This window comes from Mastigoproctus giganteus, chromosome 5, assembly GCF_048544385.1.
Source record: "Mastigoproctus giganteus isolate SK-2022 chromosome 5, ASM4854438v1, whole genome shotgun sequence".
NCBI classification, from domain to species: domain Eukaryota; kingdom Metazoa; phylum Arthropoda; class Arachnida; order Uropygi; family Thelyphonidae; genus Mastigoproctus; species Mastigoproctus giganteus.
Genome location: NC_143579.1, coordinates 151,127,142 through 151,148,505, shown reverse-complemented (window position 1 = coordinate 151,148,505; position 21,364 = coordinate 151,127,142). Strand labels below are relative to the sequence as shown.

Below are 21,364 nucleotides of genomic sequence, written 5' to 3'. Positions count from 1 at the left end.
AAACTTTCCAATTGTGATATTTTCATTATATTACTGATTAGAAATATGTATAACAAGTCGTACAAATTTAAAAGAATAAAAAAAGTAAATATTATCATTTATATCGTATGTAAAGGTAAATTATATAGTCCTATTTAAGGTCATATTTGGTTAAATTTAATGACATATTTTCATCATGTTTTGACATTTTTAAGGTCATAAAAATCCGAACCCTATTTGTTACATAAACAGGAAGAATGTTTAAACTTGATGTTCTTGATGATTATGTACATATACTGAGAAACAGAAGTTTAAAATTAGTAGCTTCTCTCAACTTATTTACTTACAAAACTTCTCACTCACAGGGCAGACCCTAGGTCAGCTGTTCCCAAACCGTGTTAATAATTTAAAAAATAAAATAAATTTTGCATATTTGTAGCATACACCACTTTTGTATCATTATAATTTTTAACATATTTTTTCAGTTATTAATATACTGGCATAGACTAATAATCAAATAGACTGCGGAACACTTTATTTTAGCGGGCTTTTGTATGGAGAAGTATGCGTAGAGTTAACGACATCTATGAAAAAAGTAGCAATGTAGTGATCTAATATGTCATTCGTATGCGATTTAGCTTGTGTACATGGGTTGAAGGAGAGGGGGAAAGCAAACTCATATCATAACTAAACTTACTTCCTTGTATAAATTTTTTTGATAATTATTAGTATTTTGAAATATTATTAAAATAAATGAGCATGGATTTGCGGTTGAAAAAAGGAACTTTAAAATGAGAAGCAAGTATTCTAGTATTGCAACTGTGGTCGATGAAAACGAACACAATATTGTCACCCTTCAAAGTGAGGATAAACAATCACAGCCTTTTGTTCCCCAAAAATCCGAATTGAAAATATAGGAACCAACTAATAAAAGATCAGAACGAAAGTATGATGACAGTTATTTCAATTTCGGCTTTACATGTGTTGAAAATAAAGATGCTCCTGATGCACAGTGTGTCATATGTAATAAAATATTGGCAAACAGTTCTTTGACTCCCGCTAAACTTGTGTTTTGTAAGTGTTCTGTAAATATATTGCAAGATAAAGTGTTCCGTGAATAAAAAAGTTTGAGAAACACTGCTCTAGATAATGGTGAGAAAGCTGAGAATTACAGAAAATCAATGCAAAACAGTCACTTATTAAAATATATACAAAATTTGGATTAACAAAGCAGAGTGAAGAGTAATTTCTTATACATAAGGTGGTTTAAGTTTAAAATCAATATTGTGATTATTCAATAACTGAATGAAATGGAACAGAGGACTAACTTCTAAGTGTTGTGTATGAGGGAGACGGGCAGTGAGAAATTGGATTTATAATGAGAATTCAGGTGGGGGTATGCTGAAAAGTATTTGTTCAAGAAGAGATGAAGAATCGATAATATAGTTTATGATATTGTAGACAAAAAGATCCATGGAGTTGTCTGGAGTGAAGAGGAACGAATCTGAATCGACCACAAAGAGCTCCACAGTTTCAATGGTGAAAGGCAAGGTGATTTCGAAATGTGAATTTGATTTGCATTTGCTCAAGTCCGTGAGAAAAGATGCTTGTCGTCTAGACCAAATAATATAAAAATAAAAAATGGGAAGTATAAGCTGCTTGTAGAGAAGAATTATAACTTTGTCACTTTTAAAAATCGAGCAAGAACACTTAGTTAATTCAAGAAGCGGAAGTATGAGATATTTTGTGAAGGTTAGGTCAGAACAGGACACTAACTCCTTGAATGTATCAGTACTTGCAATTAGAGAGTTTCCAGTATAATAATCAGTAAGGACAGAGAGTTTAGCTACACAATTTGAGCTAAAGTAATATAATTTACATTTTAATGGGTTCAGAAACAAGTTATTTTTATTGAGCCAGAGTGAGAGGGAATGAACACAGGACTGGAGTTCATCACTGGCAGTTGAAGAATAGATAACTTTATAAAGTTTAATATCATCTGCATAGAGTTTACCACTCAGCATTAACGGACTGATATGAAGTTGACAGATCATTAATGTAAACAATAAAGAAAAGTAGACCCATGGGTGAGCTTTAAGGAACACCTTGCAAAAAGGAAAACAGACTGGTTGAGGTACCGTTGATTGTTACAGATAGTTTACAATTTCTAAGCAGTTAATCAAGCAAATCCAGTAAAGGGGGTTGTAGATCATAATATGAAAACTTGAGCATTAATGTTAACAGAGACAAATGCATGTGAAATGTGAAGGAATAGTGAATCAGTTTGTGGAGAACAAGGCCGGATTTGAAACAGTTGATTTCCTGGGAAGAAAGGCATTCTGATGATTATTGATAAAAGAAGTGAAGATACGAACTAAGATATTTGTGAAGTAGGACTTCAGAAATTTTCACAATTGTATTCAGTATAGTAATAGGTTGATAGTTGCTAGGCATAGTTTTCTCACACAGTTTTTTATATATTGGGACGATATAAGCCTCTTTGAACACTGAAGGGTAACAACCATGAAGAAGACAGAACTGAAGAGATTTCTAAGAATTGGAGCTAGAGAGGAACTGTTTTTCTTGAAGAAAAAGAACATGGAGGGTTATCAGGAGCAGTGAAATCTTTAAGCTGAGAAATTGCTTACTGATCATCAATAGTGAGAACTAATCTACCAAAACAGTATTACATTTGGATGAATAAAAAGGAACAGAATGTTGCTGTTCAGAAAAACAAACTTTCGAAAAAAAATGGATAGCAAAAAAGATTAGCAATGGCAAGAGGATTGAGATAGTCGAATCATCGAATCATTAGTTAACATAGGAATTCTGGAAGATTTCGATAGCTGTTTGAGATAGCACCATAATGGTCTGGCATTGAAATTTTCAGTAAGTTCATCTCCTCTTCAACTGAGTGAAGACAAAGCAAGGAGTTTTGTAACTTTCTTAGTATGATGTCTCTGTCTATATAAGTACTCTGACTTTTTTTATGGCAGCTTCTCCAGTTGTTTACACTTTTTGGCTTTGTGTGAAGTAAGATTGTTGATCGACTTTTTTTGCAATTAATCAAGTTAAGAGAGGTAATTTTCACACTCTTAAATAACAGAGGGGGAAAAAAAGGAAAAACATGTCTATAGTTCTGCAGTGAGGAAGGTTTATTTTCAAAATATAATTAAAAAATAAATTTTTTTATATAAAAAATGGATTGAGATAAAGGTGTCTTTAAAAGTGAACAATTTTGAGTTATTTCTTGCTGATTTTAAGGTTATAAATGGGGTAAGAAAATCTATATGAGTTTCGAAAACATTTGCTTGACCAATTTTGAGTTAATAAAATTAAATTAAAAATATAAATCATTTATGTACAAAGCTTTCAATTTTTTTTTTTTTACAAAATTTAAAAATTCCACAAAAAAACTACAAAAAACCTACTACTAATGAAATTTCACTGTGGGGAACTTATTCACTTGAAGCAAACTCACTCCTGTTGAAAGTGTTAACAGGCTACACTCTGTTTTTTGAGGATCACTCTTGTACTCATAAATAGCTATCCTGTTTATGACCTTAAAAGTCAGCAGTAAGTAATTCAAAATTGTTTACTTTCTGATACTGCCTTTATTTTCAATCTGTTATGAACACAACAGTGAAAATCCATGTTTTTTTATGTTAAAAACATTTTTAATTTTTTATTTTTTAAATACAACTGTTGGTGCAGTGCTTTAGACGTGTTTTATACATATTTTTTTATCATCTCCCCTATTTGGGCAAGTGAAATGTAATTTGAAAATCCTTATTCACTCTCAGTTAGAAAAACGTAAATTGAAAAACCACCATGTGACTTGAATAGTTGGATACTCTCTGAAACCTTCCCCGACACAAAGCAAGAGTGTGTAACAATTGGAGGTGATGTCATGAAATGTAAAGCCAGTGTGCTTCAATAATGGTATGCAAGAGGTGCTGCTAATTTTAAATTTTTGTTTTTTTTTTTTTTTGTTTTTTTTTGTACATGCATATAATTATCGAGAATAGGCTTAACTGGATCAGACACAGCATGGTTTTGTTAAGGGGAAGTCTTGCCTGACCAATTTGATTGGATACTGTGATGCAGTCACAAAAGAACTGGATGCAGGGAATAACTTTGATATTATATATTTGGATCTTAGAAAGGCTTTTGATACTGTTGCACATGGAAGACTGCTACACAAATTGGAGCAGTGTGACATTGGAGGCAAATTGCTGCTATGGATAAAGGGGTGGTTGAGGGGGAGAAGACAGAGAGTGGTAATCAATGGACACTGCTCATCGTGGACTAATGTTAATAGTGGAGTCCCTCAGGACTCAATGTTGGGTCCATTATTGTTTTCTGTATTTATAAATGATATTGAAGATGGTATATCAAGCTTAATGTCCAAGTTTGCAGACGATACATCGGTTGGCAGGGTTGTCAAGGACACTACTGACACTATGCTGCTGCAACAGGATCTGGAAAGGTTGAGCAGATGGGCTGAGAGGTGGCAAATGAAGTTTAACATTGACAAATGTAAAGTACTACACATGGGAAACAGCAACCCCAGAGCAACGTATCAACTCTGTGGTACTACACTGACAGTGGTAGAGAATGAAAGGGATTTGGGGGTGGTTGTGCAGGCAGATATGAAGTTCTCTGAGCAGTGCAGACGAGCTGCAAGAGTAGCTCATGGAGTATTGTCAATGATATACAGGAATTTTTCCAGCAGGGATAAGGAGGTGATTATTCCATTGTATAAGGCAATGGTCAGGCCACACCTAGAGTACTGTATACAGGTCTGGAGGCCTCATTTCAAGAAGGATGTAGAGCTGCTGGAACGAGTACAGAGAAGGGGAACAAGATTAGTGAATGGAACAAAGGGGTGCTCTTACGAAGAAAGGCTTAAGTTTTGAAAATTACAGTGTCTGGAGACTAGGCATCAGCGAGGTGATCTGATAGAGGTGTATAAAGCCTTGAATGGTTTAAGCATGCTCAATGCTGATGGGATTCTTCCTCTAGCTCAGAAAAATCACCTGAGAGGGCATAAATTCAAATTGAGGAAAGACAGATGTAGGATAGACGTGCGGAAATTTGCCTTTAGCCAGCGGGTGGTTGGTTGGTGGAACAGACTTCCAGCCTTTGTAGTGGAGGTTGATAGCCTAAATAAGTTTAAGGCTCAGCTGGACAGGTATTTGGAACGAACAGAGGGGTGAAGTGGAAGTGGGTTTTTTTTGGCTGATGCTGCATAAGCTTGCTTTCTTGCATCAAATGCCTCTACTAATGCTAATGCTATCCAATCAAATTGGTCAGGCAAGATTTCCCCTTAACAAAACCATGCTGTGTCTGAGCTATAACTGAAGTCTTGTCTAGATGATCCTGCAGTGCTTCTTTAACCAGTGCCTCCATTAATTTTCCGGGAACAGAAGTTAAACTCACAGGTCTATAATTACTTGTGTCAGCCTTTGATCCTCCTTTGTGAATTGGGGTCACATTTGCACATCTCCAGTCCATGGGTACTTCCCCTGTGTCCAAGGAAGCTCTCATATTTATGGCTAAGGGTTTGCTTACTTCCATTGCTGCCTCCTTTAATATAACTGGATAGATTCCATCCACCCCCAGGTGCCTTTCTTGTGTTTATCTTCAACAATTTCTCCTCCACTTTACTCTCAGTTATTACAAGATTCTCTAGCTTACTGCCAGAGTTGAATACACCCCTGGTATTCCCCTCGCTGAATAACTCCTCATGTGTGAATGTCGATGCACCCTTCCTTCTAGAGTTTACATAAGTAAAGGACTCTTTGCTGTTTTTCTTCACATCCTTTGCCAAGGATTTCTCGTAATCTGCCTTCGCCTGCCTAACCTCCTTTGTAACTTGGTTACAGATCAACTTGTATCTATCATAGGCTTCTGTGTCACGTGTTAATTTGTATGTATCCCATGCATTTTTCTTCTCTGCCATATGCCTCATTAGTTCATCTGACATCCATTTAGGCCTAAACCTTGAACAATATTTCTTAGTTGGTATGTAAAGCCTAGTAGCTTCCAAGATAAGTTCTTTGAATGCTTCCCATTTTGAATTTGCTGTTCGTGACATCATCAGTTGATCCCACTGTATAGAATTTAAATACTGTCTCAGTCCATCGTAGTCGCCTTTACGAAAGCAATACCCCTTCCCTTTACCCCTAATGGTAGTTACCTCTTTGAGTAAATCCCACTTTACTCAAAGAGGTAACTACCACCTAGTTGTTCATTTAGCTGCAGATTCTTAATGCATGAAGAATCACTACTGATAATCAAATCAAGAGTATTACTCCCTCTTGTTGCCTCCCGAACATGCTGATGTAGAAAACAAGCATCCAATAAATCCACAAAAGCCTTGCTAGTGTGAGTGACCAGCCCCCCAAATTCCAGTTCTGCATTCCTTATATCTGTGTGACACCACGTCTCTGAAATCCCAACAATATCTGCCTTTGATGTTTTGAGCAATACCCCAAATTCATCAAATTTATTTACTAGACTCCTAGCATTGGTGTACACGCAAGTATACATGCACCTGCTCTTCCTCTTAGCCACCCTAACGCAACCCATGTGTTTACTTGTACCGCAATGGCTCCCAGCAGTCTCTGAAATATCATGCATCTTGTTTTTCAGGCTTCTGCTCATTCTAATAGAAGCAGTGCAAGAATCTCTTTCACCTCTGCCAGTGGCTACTGTCAATCTATTGGTCTTTGTCTCCTCCCAATCTAGCAGTTTTCCGACCCTCCTAACACTGCCTTGATAGCATCAGCAAACATTCTTGCACCCTTTCTATTTAAGTGTATCCCATTCCTGTAGAAGCTGTCTCTCCTGTTAACAAGTACAAACCAGGCTGAAAAAAATTCTACCCCCTGAGCCCTGACAATCTTTCCAGGGCCGAATTGATCGACAAGGCTCTCATCCTATACTCCCTCCTATTGTGTCTGGGCAGAATTGCAGACACTTTCAAATTCAACCCTAATTCACGGCTTTTTTTCATCAGTGACCTGTACTTGTTAAGTAATTCCGCCGGTCTCCTACTCTTAATATCATTAGTGCCAACGTGTACAACTATATCACCTTTTGTGCCCTTAAAAGATGATATCCGCTCTACATCATCATCAACCTTTGCCCCCGGCAGACATATCCTGGTCCTGTTCCACCTATCCTTTTTACATGCCATGTTTCCCGTTTCCCTGACAATAGAGTCACCAACAACTTCTAGTTCCTTTGGGACCAGCGCATTCTGCCTTGGGGGCTGCCGCTGTGTTGCGCGATGACAAAGTGCAAGCTCTGGCATTGGTGTGGGCAGCTGAGAGCTTGATGGGCCCCTCACTTGTAATCCTTCGAGGGCATCCACCCTGTCCTTCAAGCTCTCATATAGGCCCATAACAATGCTGAGTTGACGCCTGATTTCCTTACACTCCTTGCATCGCACACATACAAAGACATCCCCCATGGCAGTATCATGTCCCATACCTGACTGCTCTGCAAACATCAAGCAAATAGTGCATCTTAAAAGGCTGTGATTCAGAGGGCAACTGCCCCCCTCAGTTCTCCTCTGAGCCACAGCATTCCCATTAGCTTGAGCCTTTTGCTTTGCTGCTCTGGTTTGAGTCATGATTTCGATTACTTTCAATAAAAATTTCAATTTCAGTACAAAATTAAATCCTAAACTTGTATCCCAACACAGTTATAACGCTATATTTATGTTTCAGTAACGAGTGTTATCTACGAAATCTACGAGTGTTATCCACGAAATCTACGAGTGTTATCCACGAAATCTACGAGTGTTATCTACGAAATATTTGTTTCAGTAACGAGTGTTATCTACGAAATATTTATGTTTCAGTAACGAGTGTTATCTTCGAAATCCCTTTATATAACTTCCGTATCAAGTTATGTATTAATTATTTATTTTTACTAATTATTTATATTACATAACCTAAGTGGTTATATGTATAGTTAAATGTACAATTTAATTGCCAATGAAGTTCGACAAGATTAATAGATTTTACTGATTAATTTTCGCGTAGCAATGGCGGCTATTTACGATCGGTAAACACGTGGATTTGATACCCTTTCCGATACTAAGTAATACCTACAAAATCTCTATCTAAGTTACTTTAAACTTAAGTACCGTAAATAGGAATATAAAGCTACTCTAGAAAATAAGTTAATATGTCAATTTAAACTAATAAAGCAGAAAATAAATCAGAAAAAACTTCTCTGTTCCAAGAGCGGCAGAAAGGCACGTCCGCACAGGCAACCCTCGTCCTCAGACAGTTGATTGATGAAGAGCACAGCATTGCTGAAATTGTGTAGGGTCCAATGTGCCTGGCTTTGGGTTAAAGTTGTCAAACCACGTTTTGGTGCCAGTGGAAAGTTGTGGCTTCCTCACCTCTCCTATGTTGTTGAATATGATTATTTTGGGATAAGTAGCACAGTGAGATCTGACATTCCTTACACATGCCTGCCAACTCTTCTGGTTTAGTGAGAAATTCCTCATTAGGCCTGGCCTGGCCTGTCTTCCAGTTTTCTAATTTTTAATCAAGTTTGTGTAGTGTTTTAATCAAAGTCTGTGGTTCAGTGTTATTTTTCAAATATATATTTTTTCCAATTAACCAATCTATTGAATTTTGCAATATATGCTTAAAATCTAATGTTAGGTTGTTTTGCTCGCATTTTTACCTAGTATAAGTGTGGGTATTTTTACAGGATAGGGTTAAAAAAATATATCTGAAACTGTGACTCACCCTTGGACAGAACTGCCTTCTCCCGAGCCAGGGTGCTTTTTATTAGGAACAAAATCACCTTTTTATCATCTCCCTCTTGTTCCTAATATTTATATTAGGAACAAGAGGGAGGTGATAAAACTTCTACTAAAGCTTACCATAAATAAGGAGAAGCCTTTTCATAGAAGCCAATCAGAGTACACCAGTGACTCACTCAATCGTAGCTGTTGGTTCGACCATATAACTAGATTCTCTACTCAACCGGAATCCACTACACCACTGGAATTCCTACTCAGTACAATTTCAACAGACTCCTTAAATTCAGTTCACCTCACCAAATATCAACTGGTGGATGCAATAAATTGCTTAGTACCCACAGCTCCATCCAGTGCACACAGGATTCCTTAGTTTATGCTGAAATGACTAAGTATGTTTATTGTTGATCCTATCCTGTCGCTATTTAAGAAGATCATTCATCAAAATTTTTCCTTCCTGTGTGTCACTCTATCTAGTAAGATGGCTGCTGAAAATACCCTTTGCTTCTTAACTCGGTCACTTCTGCCCAATATTTTCTGCATCAAGCCTATTAAAGCTCTTTAAGAAGTCTCTTCTGAGAATGTTAACAGCCCAAATAATGCCACAACAGCTACCCCAAATCCACTCTGCTACCTTGTCAAGATCCACCACTACAGATCTAGTCACAACCACTACCAAGATCCTCAAGGCACCATTATGTATATCATCGTGTGTTGGCAAGCCTATTATGTGAGTAGTAGTAGTATAGTAGTAAATGGCATATATAGCATTATATAACCATTGTCTTACAGAAAGGATAATCACCTCCTTATATCTGCTAGCAAAGTTTCCATTGACAAAACCCCATGAGCTATCCTGGCAGCATGTTTGCACTGTTCAGAGAATTTCATGGCTGATTGCACAATTACCTCCAGGTCTTTTTCATTCTCCATTTCCCTGAGTGTACCACACAGTTGATAAGTTACTCTGCCGACCGGGCTAGCCGAGTGGGTAAAGTACCTGCCCGGCAACCCAAAGGTCGCGGGTTCGATTCCCGCCTCGGGCTTGGATTAAAGTACTGCAAAAACCTTGGGAGGTGCAATATGGCCACAGAAGCCGATGCGCCAACAACTACCAAATCAAAAAAAAAAAAAAAAAGTTACTCTGGTGATGTTGCTAACCATGTGCATTACCTTACATTTTTGCAAGGCACAGCACATGGGTAGTTGAAGATTAGCATTAGTTGAGACATATGAGCATCAGCCAGGGGAAAAAAAAAAATAAATAAAAACCCCTTTCCATTTCACCCATCCGGTCACTCTAGATGTTTGTTTAGTTCAGCCTTAAATTTATTTAAGCTATCAACTTCCACAACAACAGATGAAAGTCTGTTCCAGCAATCAACTACCCGCTGGTTAAAGGCAAACTTCCGCACATCTATTGTACAACTGTCTTTCCTCAATTTGAATCTAAGCCCCCTCAGCTTCTTAATCTGAGCAAGCAGAAGTCCCATCAGCATTGAGCTTGCTCAAACCATTCAAGGCCTTATACACCTTGATCAGTATTTGTAAATGTTAAACTTCAACTTCCATTTCTTAGCCCATCGACTCAATTTTCCTAGATCTTGTTGCAGTAGCTCACACTGATGACTGTTGTTAACTACCCTGCCAATCTTTGTATCATCTGCAAACAGACATTAAGAATGATATACAGTCATCAATTCATTGATGTAAGTAAACAACGATGGACACATCGTTGTTTACTTACTGAGGAACTCTAATAACATTAGTCAACGAAAAGCAGTGGCCATTGATAACCACTCTGTCTTCTTCCATTTAACCATCACTTTATCCATAGCGGTATTTAGCCCTTAATGCCACATTGCTCCAGCACAGCAGTCTTATGTGCAATAGTATCAAAAGTGTTCACGAAATCTAAGTATATATTGGCAAAAAAAATTTTTGCATCCAGATCCCTGGTCATTGTATCATAGTAACCTGCCTGATTAGTTAGACAAGACCAGCCCTTGACAAATCCATGCTGTGATTGCAGTATAATTGTATGCCTGTCCAAATGATCCTCATGTCGTCTTTTATGAATTGGAGTTATATTCGCACCTTTCATCAACCGGTGAAATACCACCACTTTGCTTATTGGAGGCTTGAAGTGGTGAAACCCATGTTTAGTCTCTAGAGCAAAGTTTCCGGTATCCCCCTCCCCCCACACTTCTCCTTCAACCCATGCACGGTACTAAGTACTATAGGTTCTGATACCTTTCGTGTTTGGGGTTTTCATAAAAAAAAAAAAAAAAAAAACCTCTCCGGTCCATGGGGGGGGGGATACCGGATACCCTCCTCTGAATCCAAGCATGCTCTCATAATTATGGCTAAGGGTTTGCTGTCTCCCGTAATATAATGTCGCACCAGTAAACCAAACCAAAACCCTTAATATAAGTGGATAGATTCCATTCACCCCAGGTGCCTTTTTTATGTTCATTCTCAACAATTTCTCTTCCACTCTTCTTTCAGTTATCACAAAATCATTTAGCTCCTCATTATAGTTTTATAAACATCTGACATTCCATTCTCTAAGGAATTCCTTGTGTGAATGTAGATGCAAAATACGTATTCAATTTGCCTGCAACCTGAGCAAGGTCATCAGCAGTTAACTCATAGAGATCAAGTGGCCCAGTGTGATTTAACCCCTTCTACAGTTAATATAAGCATAGAAGTTTTGCTGTTTTTTTTTTTTGCATTCTTTGCCAGAGACTTCTCATAATCTTCCTTAGCTTGCCTAACCTCTTTTGTGAATTGATTACAGACTAATTTATATCTACCATAGGCTTTGTGTGTCATCTGATAATTTATATGGATCCCATGCACTTTTCTCTGCTGTTTCTCTCAATAGTTCATCTGACATCCATTTAGGTCTAAACCCTGAACAGTATTTCTTTGTTGGTATGAAATGCCTAGTAGCTTCTTTGATTACTTCTGTGAATACTTCCCATTTAGTTTTCTGTTGGTAACATCATCAATTGATCCCACTGCACATAATTTAAAAACTGTCTGAGGCCTTTGCAAAAACTAAAGCTTTTCCCTTTACCCTTGGTATATTAGTTATGTCTTTAATTAAATTTCACATTAGTACATTGTGATCGATGCCATCCAGTGGGTCTTTTACCTGCAGATTTCTAACGCATGAAGAATCACTGCTCATAACGAGATCAAAAGTATTGCTTCCTCTTATTGCCTCTTTAGCATGCTGCTGAAGTAAACATTCATCCAAGAAATCCACAAAAGTCTTGCTTGCTTGCTTGCTTGTGTGTGTGTGTGACCAACCCACAAATCAGTCAAGTCAGCATCTGGAAAGTTAAAATCCCCCATTATGAAACATTTTTATATTCTGACCCACTTTGTTTCCCTGTATAGCTCTACTCATCACATTCCTACTCTCAATTTTGTTTTCCTGGTGCTAATATCATACCAAACTGACTCAACATTGCACTTGTCACCCACGTAAACTGTATGCACTGCATTAGATTTAATATTCTTCTTAACTAAGAGCATAACCCTGCCACCTCTCCTGCCCTGTCTGCCCTTCCTGTATACTTTGTATTCCCCATTTCTAAATTCAGCGTCGCTTATATCTGAGTGACCCCCACATCTCCACTATTTCTATAATGTCTGCATGCGATGACTTAATCAGTACTTCAAATTCATCAAATTTATTTGTAGTACTCCTAGTGTCAGTGTACATGCAAGTATACATGTTATGCATTCTTACTGGTAGTTACTTGGTGCCTCCGTAGCCAGGTGGGCAGAAGCAGCAGTGTGCAACACACGCTTCTTGATTAGACCGGGGTTCGAGCCCGTGACCACCAAATACGGAGGATGCAGAAAGGTTAGGGAATGACCACCGCATATCCCCGGAGCAATATGGCCTTAGTTGCTAATGCTCCAAAAACCAAAAACAAACAAACTGGTAGTTACCCTAAAACAGCCCACGTATTCATTTGTTTCATGATGACCCACGGCAGGTCTGAAATCCCTGACACCTCGCTTTCCAAGCTGCTGCATGTAGCAAAGGAAAAATCACTTTCACATCTGCCTGTGGCTCTGGTTAAACTATTAGTCTGTGTATTCCCCCAAGCTAGCAGTTTTTGGACCCACCTATCACTGCCTCGATAGCATCACCAAATATTCTTGCACCCTCTTCTATTCAAGTGTATCTTATCCCTGTAAAAACAGTCTCTCCTGTTAACAAGCTCACACCATGCTGAGAATAATTTTACACAATGAGCCTTGTACATACTCTCCAGAACCGAATTGATTGACAAAGCTCTCAACGTATACTTCCTCCTAACATGTCTGGCAAAATTGCAGACACTTTCAAATTCAATCGTAACTGGTTACTTTTGCCAATATTGCTCTGGACTTGTTATATAAATCCTTAGATCTCTTACTGTTAATAATATTAGAGCCAATGTGTACAAATTTTTGAAGTGCATGTTTTGTGCCCTTCAAAGATGATATCTGCTCTACATCGTCATCTACTTTTGCCCCTGGCAGACATACTCTGGTCCTATTCCACCTATCATCGCACAACATATTTTCCATTTTCCCTGACACCAAGTAGCTCCTGTGGGACAAGTGCATTCTGCCTTGAAGATTGCTGCTGTATTGTGTGATGTCAGGTGTGCATTAGTTTGGGTAGCTGAGAGCTTGTGGGCCCCCATTTTAATTCCTTTGAGGGCATTTACCCTACTCTTCAGACTCTCATGAATGCCCATAAGAATGCTGAGCGAGTATTACTTCATTAACGGAGACTTGCTGTTGTTTACTCAGACAATTCTTGAGAACAAGACTATTATTGTTTGTGATGGCAATCTGAGCTGCACCAGAACTGTTACAGCTGGAATCCTGCAAGGCAGTGTCCTGTCTGGTATCTTTGATTGTCCCTGGAAAGATGATTTACAAGAACTCCAAATCATCATATACTCAAGACTTTTTCAGGTCAATATTTTGCACATTACATAACAAATTCTCTCAAACTGGTTAATGAATATGTGTTATGTAATGTGCAAAACATATATTTTGTAAACGTTACCATAAATATGTCAACTTCATCACTTAGTTTTTACACATTCTGATGCGTTTGAAATTCTATGGCAGATTAACTTTTTACGATACAACTAGATTGAAAGTGGAATATAACTGTGCAGTGATTGTTTGTTCTGCTGCCAGCATTAAGACTATTGCATTATTGAAGCAGTTTAAATCCTGCTGTAAAAAAAATGTGGTAATAGGATAGTCCTTCTAACCCTATATGAGTTAATAATTATTTTATTTTGTATAATCTTCTTAATATTGGTATTACGACTATTGTAATATAATTATAATTTAATTAAATAAATTAATAATTTCAATATTTAATAACAGTTATTATTTAATTCTTTATCAGGAATTAAATAATAATGAAATTATTCCACATTCTTTATGATGAAGCCATTTTGTTCCTGGATTTGAAGTGAAAAAAAAAATGGTAACTCTAGAATATATGAAATTACGTAAAGAAAGCATACTAAATTAAATTATGTAAGACCCAAGCATGACCTTGGTTAGCTATGAGATGTGACTGGCCTGTATTGGAGTAAAAATAAAAGTGCCACGAATATGAAATATAACCAGTCAGTTTCTTGGAGGTGGTTGAAACTGAAGTGATATCTGAGAGAATTAGTATGTAAAATCGACTTAACACGAAGGTGAATAAATGTAGTTATAGGCAGGCCACATAAGTATATAGGAAAAAAAAAAGGTTAGAAGTAAATTAATGTGTTTTTGTTTTTTGTTGTTTTAGAATTAATTTAAGGTTAAAATTAAATGCAGAATAGTTGGTGGGTAGTTAATTGGAAATCCAAATATTGCTTTCGCGCTTACTGCTTAACTGAGATAAGCAGCAATGCTGAGGGCTACATTATGTTAATTGTTAATTATTATTATCACCACTGTATTAGTAATGGCATATGATGCAAGAAAGTGAACTTATAAAGCAACAGCCAAAAAAATATAATAAAATGAAATAAAAAACTCTCCTGCTCCACCTGTCCATCTCTTAAGATAATTTATCTAGTTCTTCCAAAAAAACAAATAAAATAATAAATAAATAAAAAACCCTCCCATATCACCTGTCCATCCCCTCCAATAATTCATCTAGTTCTTACTTGAATTTATTCAAACTGCCCACTTCCACAACACTAAATGGAAGTTTGTTCCAATAATCAACCATCTGCTAGCAAACCTCTGCACATCAGTGCTCCAACCATCCTTCCTCAGTTTGAATTTATCCCCCCCTCCACCTTGTGTGTATAGTCTGAGCGAGAGGAAGAGCGTAATCAGCATTGAGCTTGCTCAATCCATTCAAAGCCTTAACCACTTCAATCAGATCATCTTGCAGGTGCCTAGTATCAGATGCTGCAGTTTGCAGAACTGGAGCCTCCCTAGGTAAGGCACCCTTTCATTCCCTTCACCAGTCTCATTGTCCCTCTCTTTCCCCAATCCAGCAGATCTATATCCTTTCTAAAATGAGGCCTCCAGACTTGTATGCAGTGCTCAAGATGCAGACTGATCACTGTGCAATGGAATAATCACTTCCTTGTCCCTGTTAACAAAGTTCCTATATATCATAGACAAAACTCCATGAGCTGTACTGGCAGCATGTCTGCATTGCTCAGAGAACATTATATCTGACTGCACAATTACTCCTCAGGTCTTTTTCATTTTTCACTACCATGAGTGTAGTACCAAATAGTTGGTATGTTATTCTAGGATTACTGCTGCCCATATGCAGTACCTTGCATTTGTCAATGTTAAACTTCAACTGTCATTTCTCAGGCCATTTCATAATTTTTTTTAGATGCTTATCCTGATTACTGGCATTGACCAACCTTTGTATCTCTGCAACCTTAGACATTAACCTGATATAATATACCTTCATAAATATCATTTATAAATATAGAAAACAATGGGCCCAGCACTGAACACTGGGGGACTACACTAATTAGTTCATGAAGAGCAGCATCCTTCCACTTAACCATCCCTTTATCCAGAGTGGTAACTTGCTCTTAATGCTACCATTTTTTTTTGCTTCCAGTTCCTTTAATGCATAATAATATCCAATCAGATTGGTCAACCGAGATCACCCCTTAACAAATCCATGCTATGACTGCAGTTCCTGTCCAGATGGTCCTGCATTACTTCTTTAATCAGAGACTCCATTATTTTCCCTGGAACAGAAGTTAAAATTCACAAAGATAGCCTCATCATTATGGCTTACTTCCTTTGCTGCCTCCCTAAATATAATTTGATAGATCCCATCCACTCCAGGCATCTCTTTTATGTTCAGCTTCAACAATTTCACTTTCTCTCAGTTATCACAAAATCATTTAGCTCCCTGTAGATTTGATAAGCTTCTGGAATCCTTTATAAAGAATTCGTGTGTGAATATAGATGCAAATAACTATTAAGTTGTTAGCAGCCTGAGCAGGTTCATCAACAGTTAAACTATCAACATCAAGTGAAAAATGTGATTTAACCCTTTCCTTCTAATATTAAAATAAGTAAAGAAGTCTTTGCTGCTTTTCTTGGCATTCTTTGCCAGAGACTTCTCATAATCTGCCTTAGTTTGCCTAACCACCTTTGTCACTCGATTACAGACTATTTTATATCTACCATAGGCTTCTATATCACCCGATAATTTATATTCTTCCGATTCACTTTTCTCCTTTGCCCCAAATGTCATCAGCTCACCTAACATCCATTTAGGTATAAGCCTGGAATGGTATTTCTTAGTTGGTATGAAAAGCCTAATAGCTTCTACGGTTCCTCTCCTGAATGTTTCCCATTTAGAATTTGTTGTTACTAACATCATCAGATGGTCCCACTGTATAGAATAGAATGTCTGAGACCACTGTAGTCATCTTTATGAAATCAAAATCCCTTCTTTATCCTTGACAGTAGTTATGCCTTTAAGTAAATCCCACATCAGCACACTGTGATCACTACCACACAGAGGGTCCTTTACCAGCAAGTTCTTAATTCATGAAGAATCACTGCTGATAATCAGATTAAGAGTATTGCTTCCTCTTGTTGCTTCTCTAACATGCTACTGTAGAAAACAGTTATCGAATAAATTCACAAGTCTTGCTTGTGTGTGTGTGTGTGTGTGTGTGTGTGTGTGTGTGTGTGTGTGTGTGTGTGTGTGTGTGTGTGTGTGTGTGTGAGTGACCAATCCACAAGTTCCAGTCAATATCTGGAAGGTTAAAATCCATCTTTCTGATTTACAAGACCACTCTGTTTCTTTGTATAGTTGGTTTTTTATACTCATCACAATCACTAGACTAATAACATTCCCACCTACATTTTGTTTTCCTAGTGCACACCAAACTGACTCAGTATTGCATTGGCCATCCATGTCGACTGGATGCACCACCTTGGATTTAATATACTTCTTAACTAAGAGCATAACTCCACACCTGAAGTTGGTTAGACCTTATCTGAACACTTCGTACTACACGTCCCTATATATTAGATGAAGTAATTTACTACGTATTAGATAATGTGTAGTAATTTATTGACCAATCTATGTTTGTGTATATATCTATGCATGTGTATAGTTTTGACTAGATATTTGACTCCACACTGGAAAATATATGCACATATATCTGAGCGTATATTTGTGAAATATGTGTTATTTTCAATGCTGATGATGAATGTAGAAAGTTGAAAGTCTTGCTTGAAATTATTAGAAATAGCTTTTAAGACTCCAGCATGGGGCACTTTTTGTGTATATTAGGATTCTTACATAAGCATATTGTTTATACTGCATATTGAATGGCAAATGCCTAAAAAACGGTACTCACCTTGTATAAATCTGCAATAAATTTATTGGTAAATGGTGGCTGAATTTAGTTTGGAAGAAGCATTAAAAAGAACTAAGGCAGAGAATGGGGTAAAAATATTTTTAAACAAATTTTAAAATGAGCGCAAGGAAGTAGAAGTGCAGATCTCCAATCCTTGGTTGTCAAATGCTAATTTCATTCTTTCATTCGCGTCCTTCAACCTTTTTATGACAACCAAGGATTGGAGATCTGCACTTCTACTTCCTTGCGCTCATTTTAAAATTTGTTTAAAAATATTTTTACCCCATTCTCTGCCTTAGTTCTTTTTAATGCTTCTTCCAAACTAAATTCAGCCACCATTTACCAATAAATTTATTGCAGATTTATACAAGGTGAGTACCGTTTTTTAGGCATTTGCCATTCAATTTTTTTAGTCAGTTTGTCACGGTATTATAAGACTACTATAATTTCACTATCGTTATACTGCATATTTGTTTAAAGTTTTCTGCTTTAAAGTTCTCTGTTTTCATTGTGAAAACTGAGAACTTAATGGATATAATGGGTAATTTTTTTGCAATCTAGTTTTAGTAAATTATATTTATCATAGGCTGAAGATGACAGTGCATCTACTGGTAGTAGTCATAGTCGTCATAGCAGTAGTAAAAGTTTTCAGAAGATAGAGATAGAGAGTGAGAAATCTCGAGATAGTCCTATTGGTTCGGTATCAATGGATGTTGATGAACCTAGTGCCAATCCATTGCAGATACTCATTCGTGCAGCATCTATGATGAATCCACAACAGTTTCAGCTACCAAATGATTTAACTTGCACAACACAGCTACCAGGTAATTATATTATACATTGAAATCTTGTAATAATGTATATATTTTTTATTCTAATTTTAAAAGTTAGCTTTGCATTTTATAAACCTAGAAAATTTCCCTAGTAGAGTATATGTAGTATTGAAATCAATACTACATATACTCTCCTAGGGAGTTTATTATACTCCCTAGAGTATATATATACTCTTCCACGAAGTTTATTTTTATTTCTTTAACGAGTGTGAATATGTGCACCTTGAAACTGTAAGAGAGGTTTACTTTTACTAAAAATAATAATGACTTCTTTCCTGGATTTCAGGAAAGCTTTTGATACTGTTGCACATGGACAACTACTGTATAAATTAGACCAGTATGGCATTAAGGGCAAGTTGCTACAATGGATAAAAGGATGGTTGAGCGGGAGAAGACAGAGTGGTAATAAATGGACACTGCTCTTTGTGGATTAATGTTATTAGTGGAGTTCCCCAGGATTTGGTGTTGGGCCCATTGTTGTTTTGTATACTTATCAATGACATTGATGGCTTAATGTCCAAGTTTGCAGATAATACAAAGGTTGGCAGGGTTGTTAATGACAATAAAATCAGTACGTTACTGCAACAGGATCTAGAAATGTTAGGCAGATGGGCTGAGAAGTGGCAACTGAGGTTTAGCATTGACAAATGCAAAGTACTACATATGGGTAGAGGTAACCCCAGAGAAATGTACCAACTGTGTGGTATCACATTTAGGGTAGAGAGAATGAAAAAGATCCGGGGTAATTGTGCAGTCAGATATGAAGTTTTCTGAGCAGTGCAGACAGGCTGCCAGAGTAGGTCATGGGGTCTTGTCATTGATATATATAGGATTGTTGCTAGTAGGGAGAAGGTGATGATTTTCTTTGTATAAGGCAATGTTCAGGCCATGCCTTGAGTACTACATTTTAGGAAGGATGTAGAGTTGCTGGAACAAGTATAGATTAGTTAAACAAGGTTGATGAAGGGAACAAAGGGGTTCTCTTATCAAGAAAGGCTTAAATTTTGCAAATTGCATCGTCTGGAGAGTAGACACCTGCGAGGTGATGTGATTGTGGTATTTAAGGCCTTGAATGGGTTGAGCAGGCTCGATGCTGATGGGATTTTTCCTCTTGCTCAGATTACGAACCTGAATGAGGGGGCATAAATTCAAATCGAGGAAGGACAGTTGTAGAATAGACGTTCGGAAATGTGCTTTGGCCAGCAGGGTGGTTGATTGCTGGAACAAACTTAACAGTAAGTAAGTAAGTAAGTAGGCTTCTCTACTAGAGAAGTGTTGCTTATTCAAAGTAGTGCAATACCTAGGCAACTCGTTGTGAAGGTGTTCACAATATGAGATATGAATAAACGATGCATTCATACTAGCTGAGTAGTAGAAATGATGGAAGTGCCATACTAATGCATAAATAACCTCTTTCAAGAAAAAAGGTAATATAATCTAATCTATGCTTAGGAGTATCCTCTTCCCTTTAGGCCTGCTGAGAATTGAATTGCTTAATCTAATTATCAATTACTCTGATTTTTAGTGCAGAAGAATGAACTCTGATTTATTAAAATATTCATGTATATAAGACTGTTTGTGAGAATGAATATACCAACTTAAAGTGAATAACAAACATTTCAATAAATATAGTTTCACCAAATCTTTCCTTTTGGAAACCATATAGATGAGGAAGTTTTCTTATCTTGATATTATATTGTCCTCCAACATGTATTGGAACACTTTCTGGGAGTATTAATGAATTCCAGAGATTATATGACAGAACAGTAGTGCCAATCAAAAGTAGGATATAAAAGGTGGTCATACTCAGTGACAAATGGATGAAACAGAATGCGATGAAAAAAGTATCTTATTCTTATATACTAATCCACATAGAGCAATTTGCCCTTCATGGCTTTAAGTTCAGGGATTTTAGAGAAAGGTTTCAAGATTAGGTGAATGTGAAATTTGTTTAAAAGAGTATATAATGAGTAAATAATTAAGTAATAATAAATGAACAATAAAGTATCAAATAATAAGTAAATTATAATAGTTATGTTTAGATATATTTATGTAAGAGGTCGGTACAATATAAAAAATAATGATATATATCAAACCAAATGGTATATATCAAATCCTACCAGGAGGTCTGAAGAAATAAGCAGAAGGATACAAGCTTGTGGGAATTTCTATAGACAGACAAGAAACTTGATCTGGAACAGGAACATACATGGCCTTCTTACACTGAAGTGTAAGAAGGCCATGTACACAGATTTACTGTGTACCAATTGTGACATACGCATCTGAAACTTGGACTGTGAGGAAAAAGGATGAAAGCAGAATGAAGGGGGCAAAAATGAGATTTGTGAGAGCATAGTTGGAAAGACAAGACTCAAAAAGCTCCAGAATATGTGATTGAAAGATCCTGCTTGTGATGGTTCAGACATGTCAAGAGGACGAACAAGAGGCATTTGCCAAGAATGTTTGATTTACAACTAAAGGACAAAAGACCAAGGGGGAGACCGAGGATGAGATGGCATGATAAAGACCAATGTCAATATGAGCAGAGGAAACTGGAGTGAAGTCAACGACAGAGAGAAGTACATGGACAGGACATTGTGGCAGGGCTTCTTACATCAACCTGTGGAACAGCAGAACAATGACTAATGATATTATCAACCCAAGTATTTAGATGCTGATTTCAGTAATATTTGTGACAATTTTACACAGCCATCCTTTATAGGCATATATAGTTGGAGTGTTGAGTCTCATGGAAAACTTTGGATACATTTTCTGTGGAGTTCTTTGAGAAGATTTTGGGAAACTCATTTCATTTATTGGCACTAATGGAGCAGCCTGGACTACAGTCATTTGAAGGAAGGTCT

At 37.1% G+C, this 21,364-nt stretch overlaps 1 protein-coding gene across 1 annotated transcript in view; it reads left to right on the top strand.

Annotated features, from left to right (window-relative positions):
• The window catches only part of LOC150085767 (PHD finger protein 12), a 529,395-nt gene that overhangs the window by 63,013 nt on the left and 445,018 nt on the right, over positions 1-21,364 (top strand). The window contains exon 4 of the mRNA XM_090373472.1: positions 18,254-18,491. Within this exon, the coding sequence (XP_090229598.1) occupies positions 18,254-18,491 (238 nt within the window). The remainder of the gene's footprint in view (positions 1-18,253; positions 18,492-21,364) is intronic.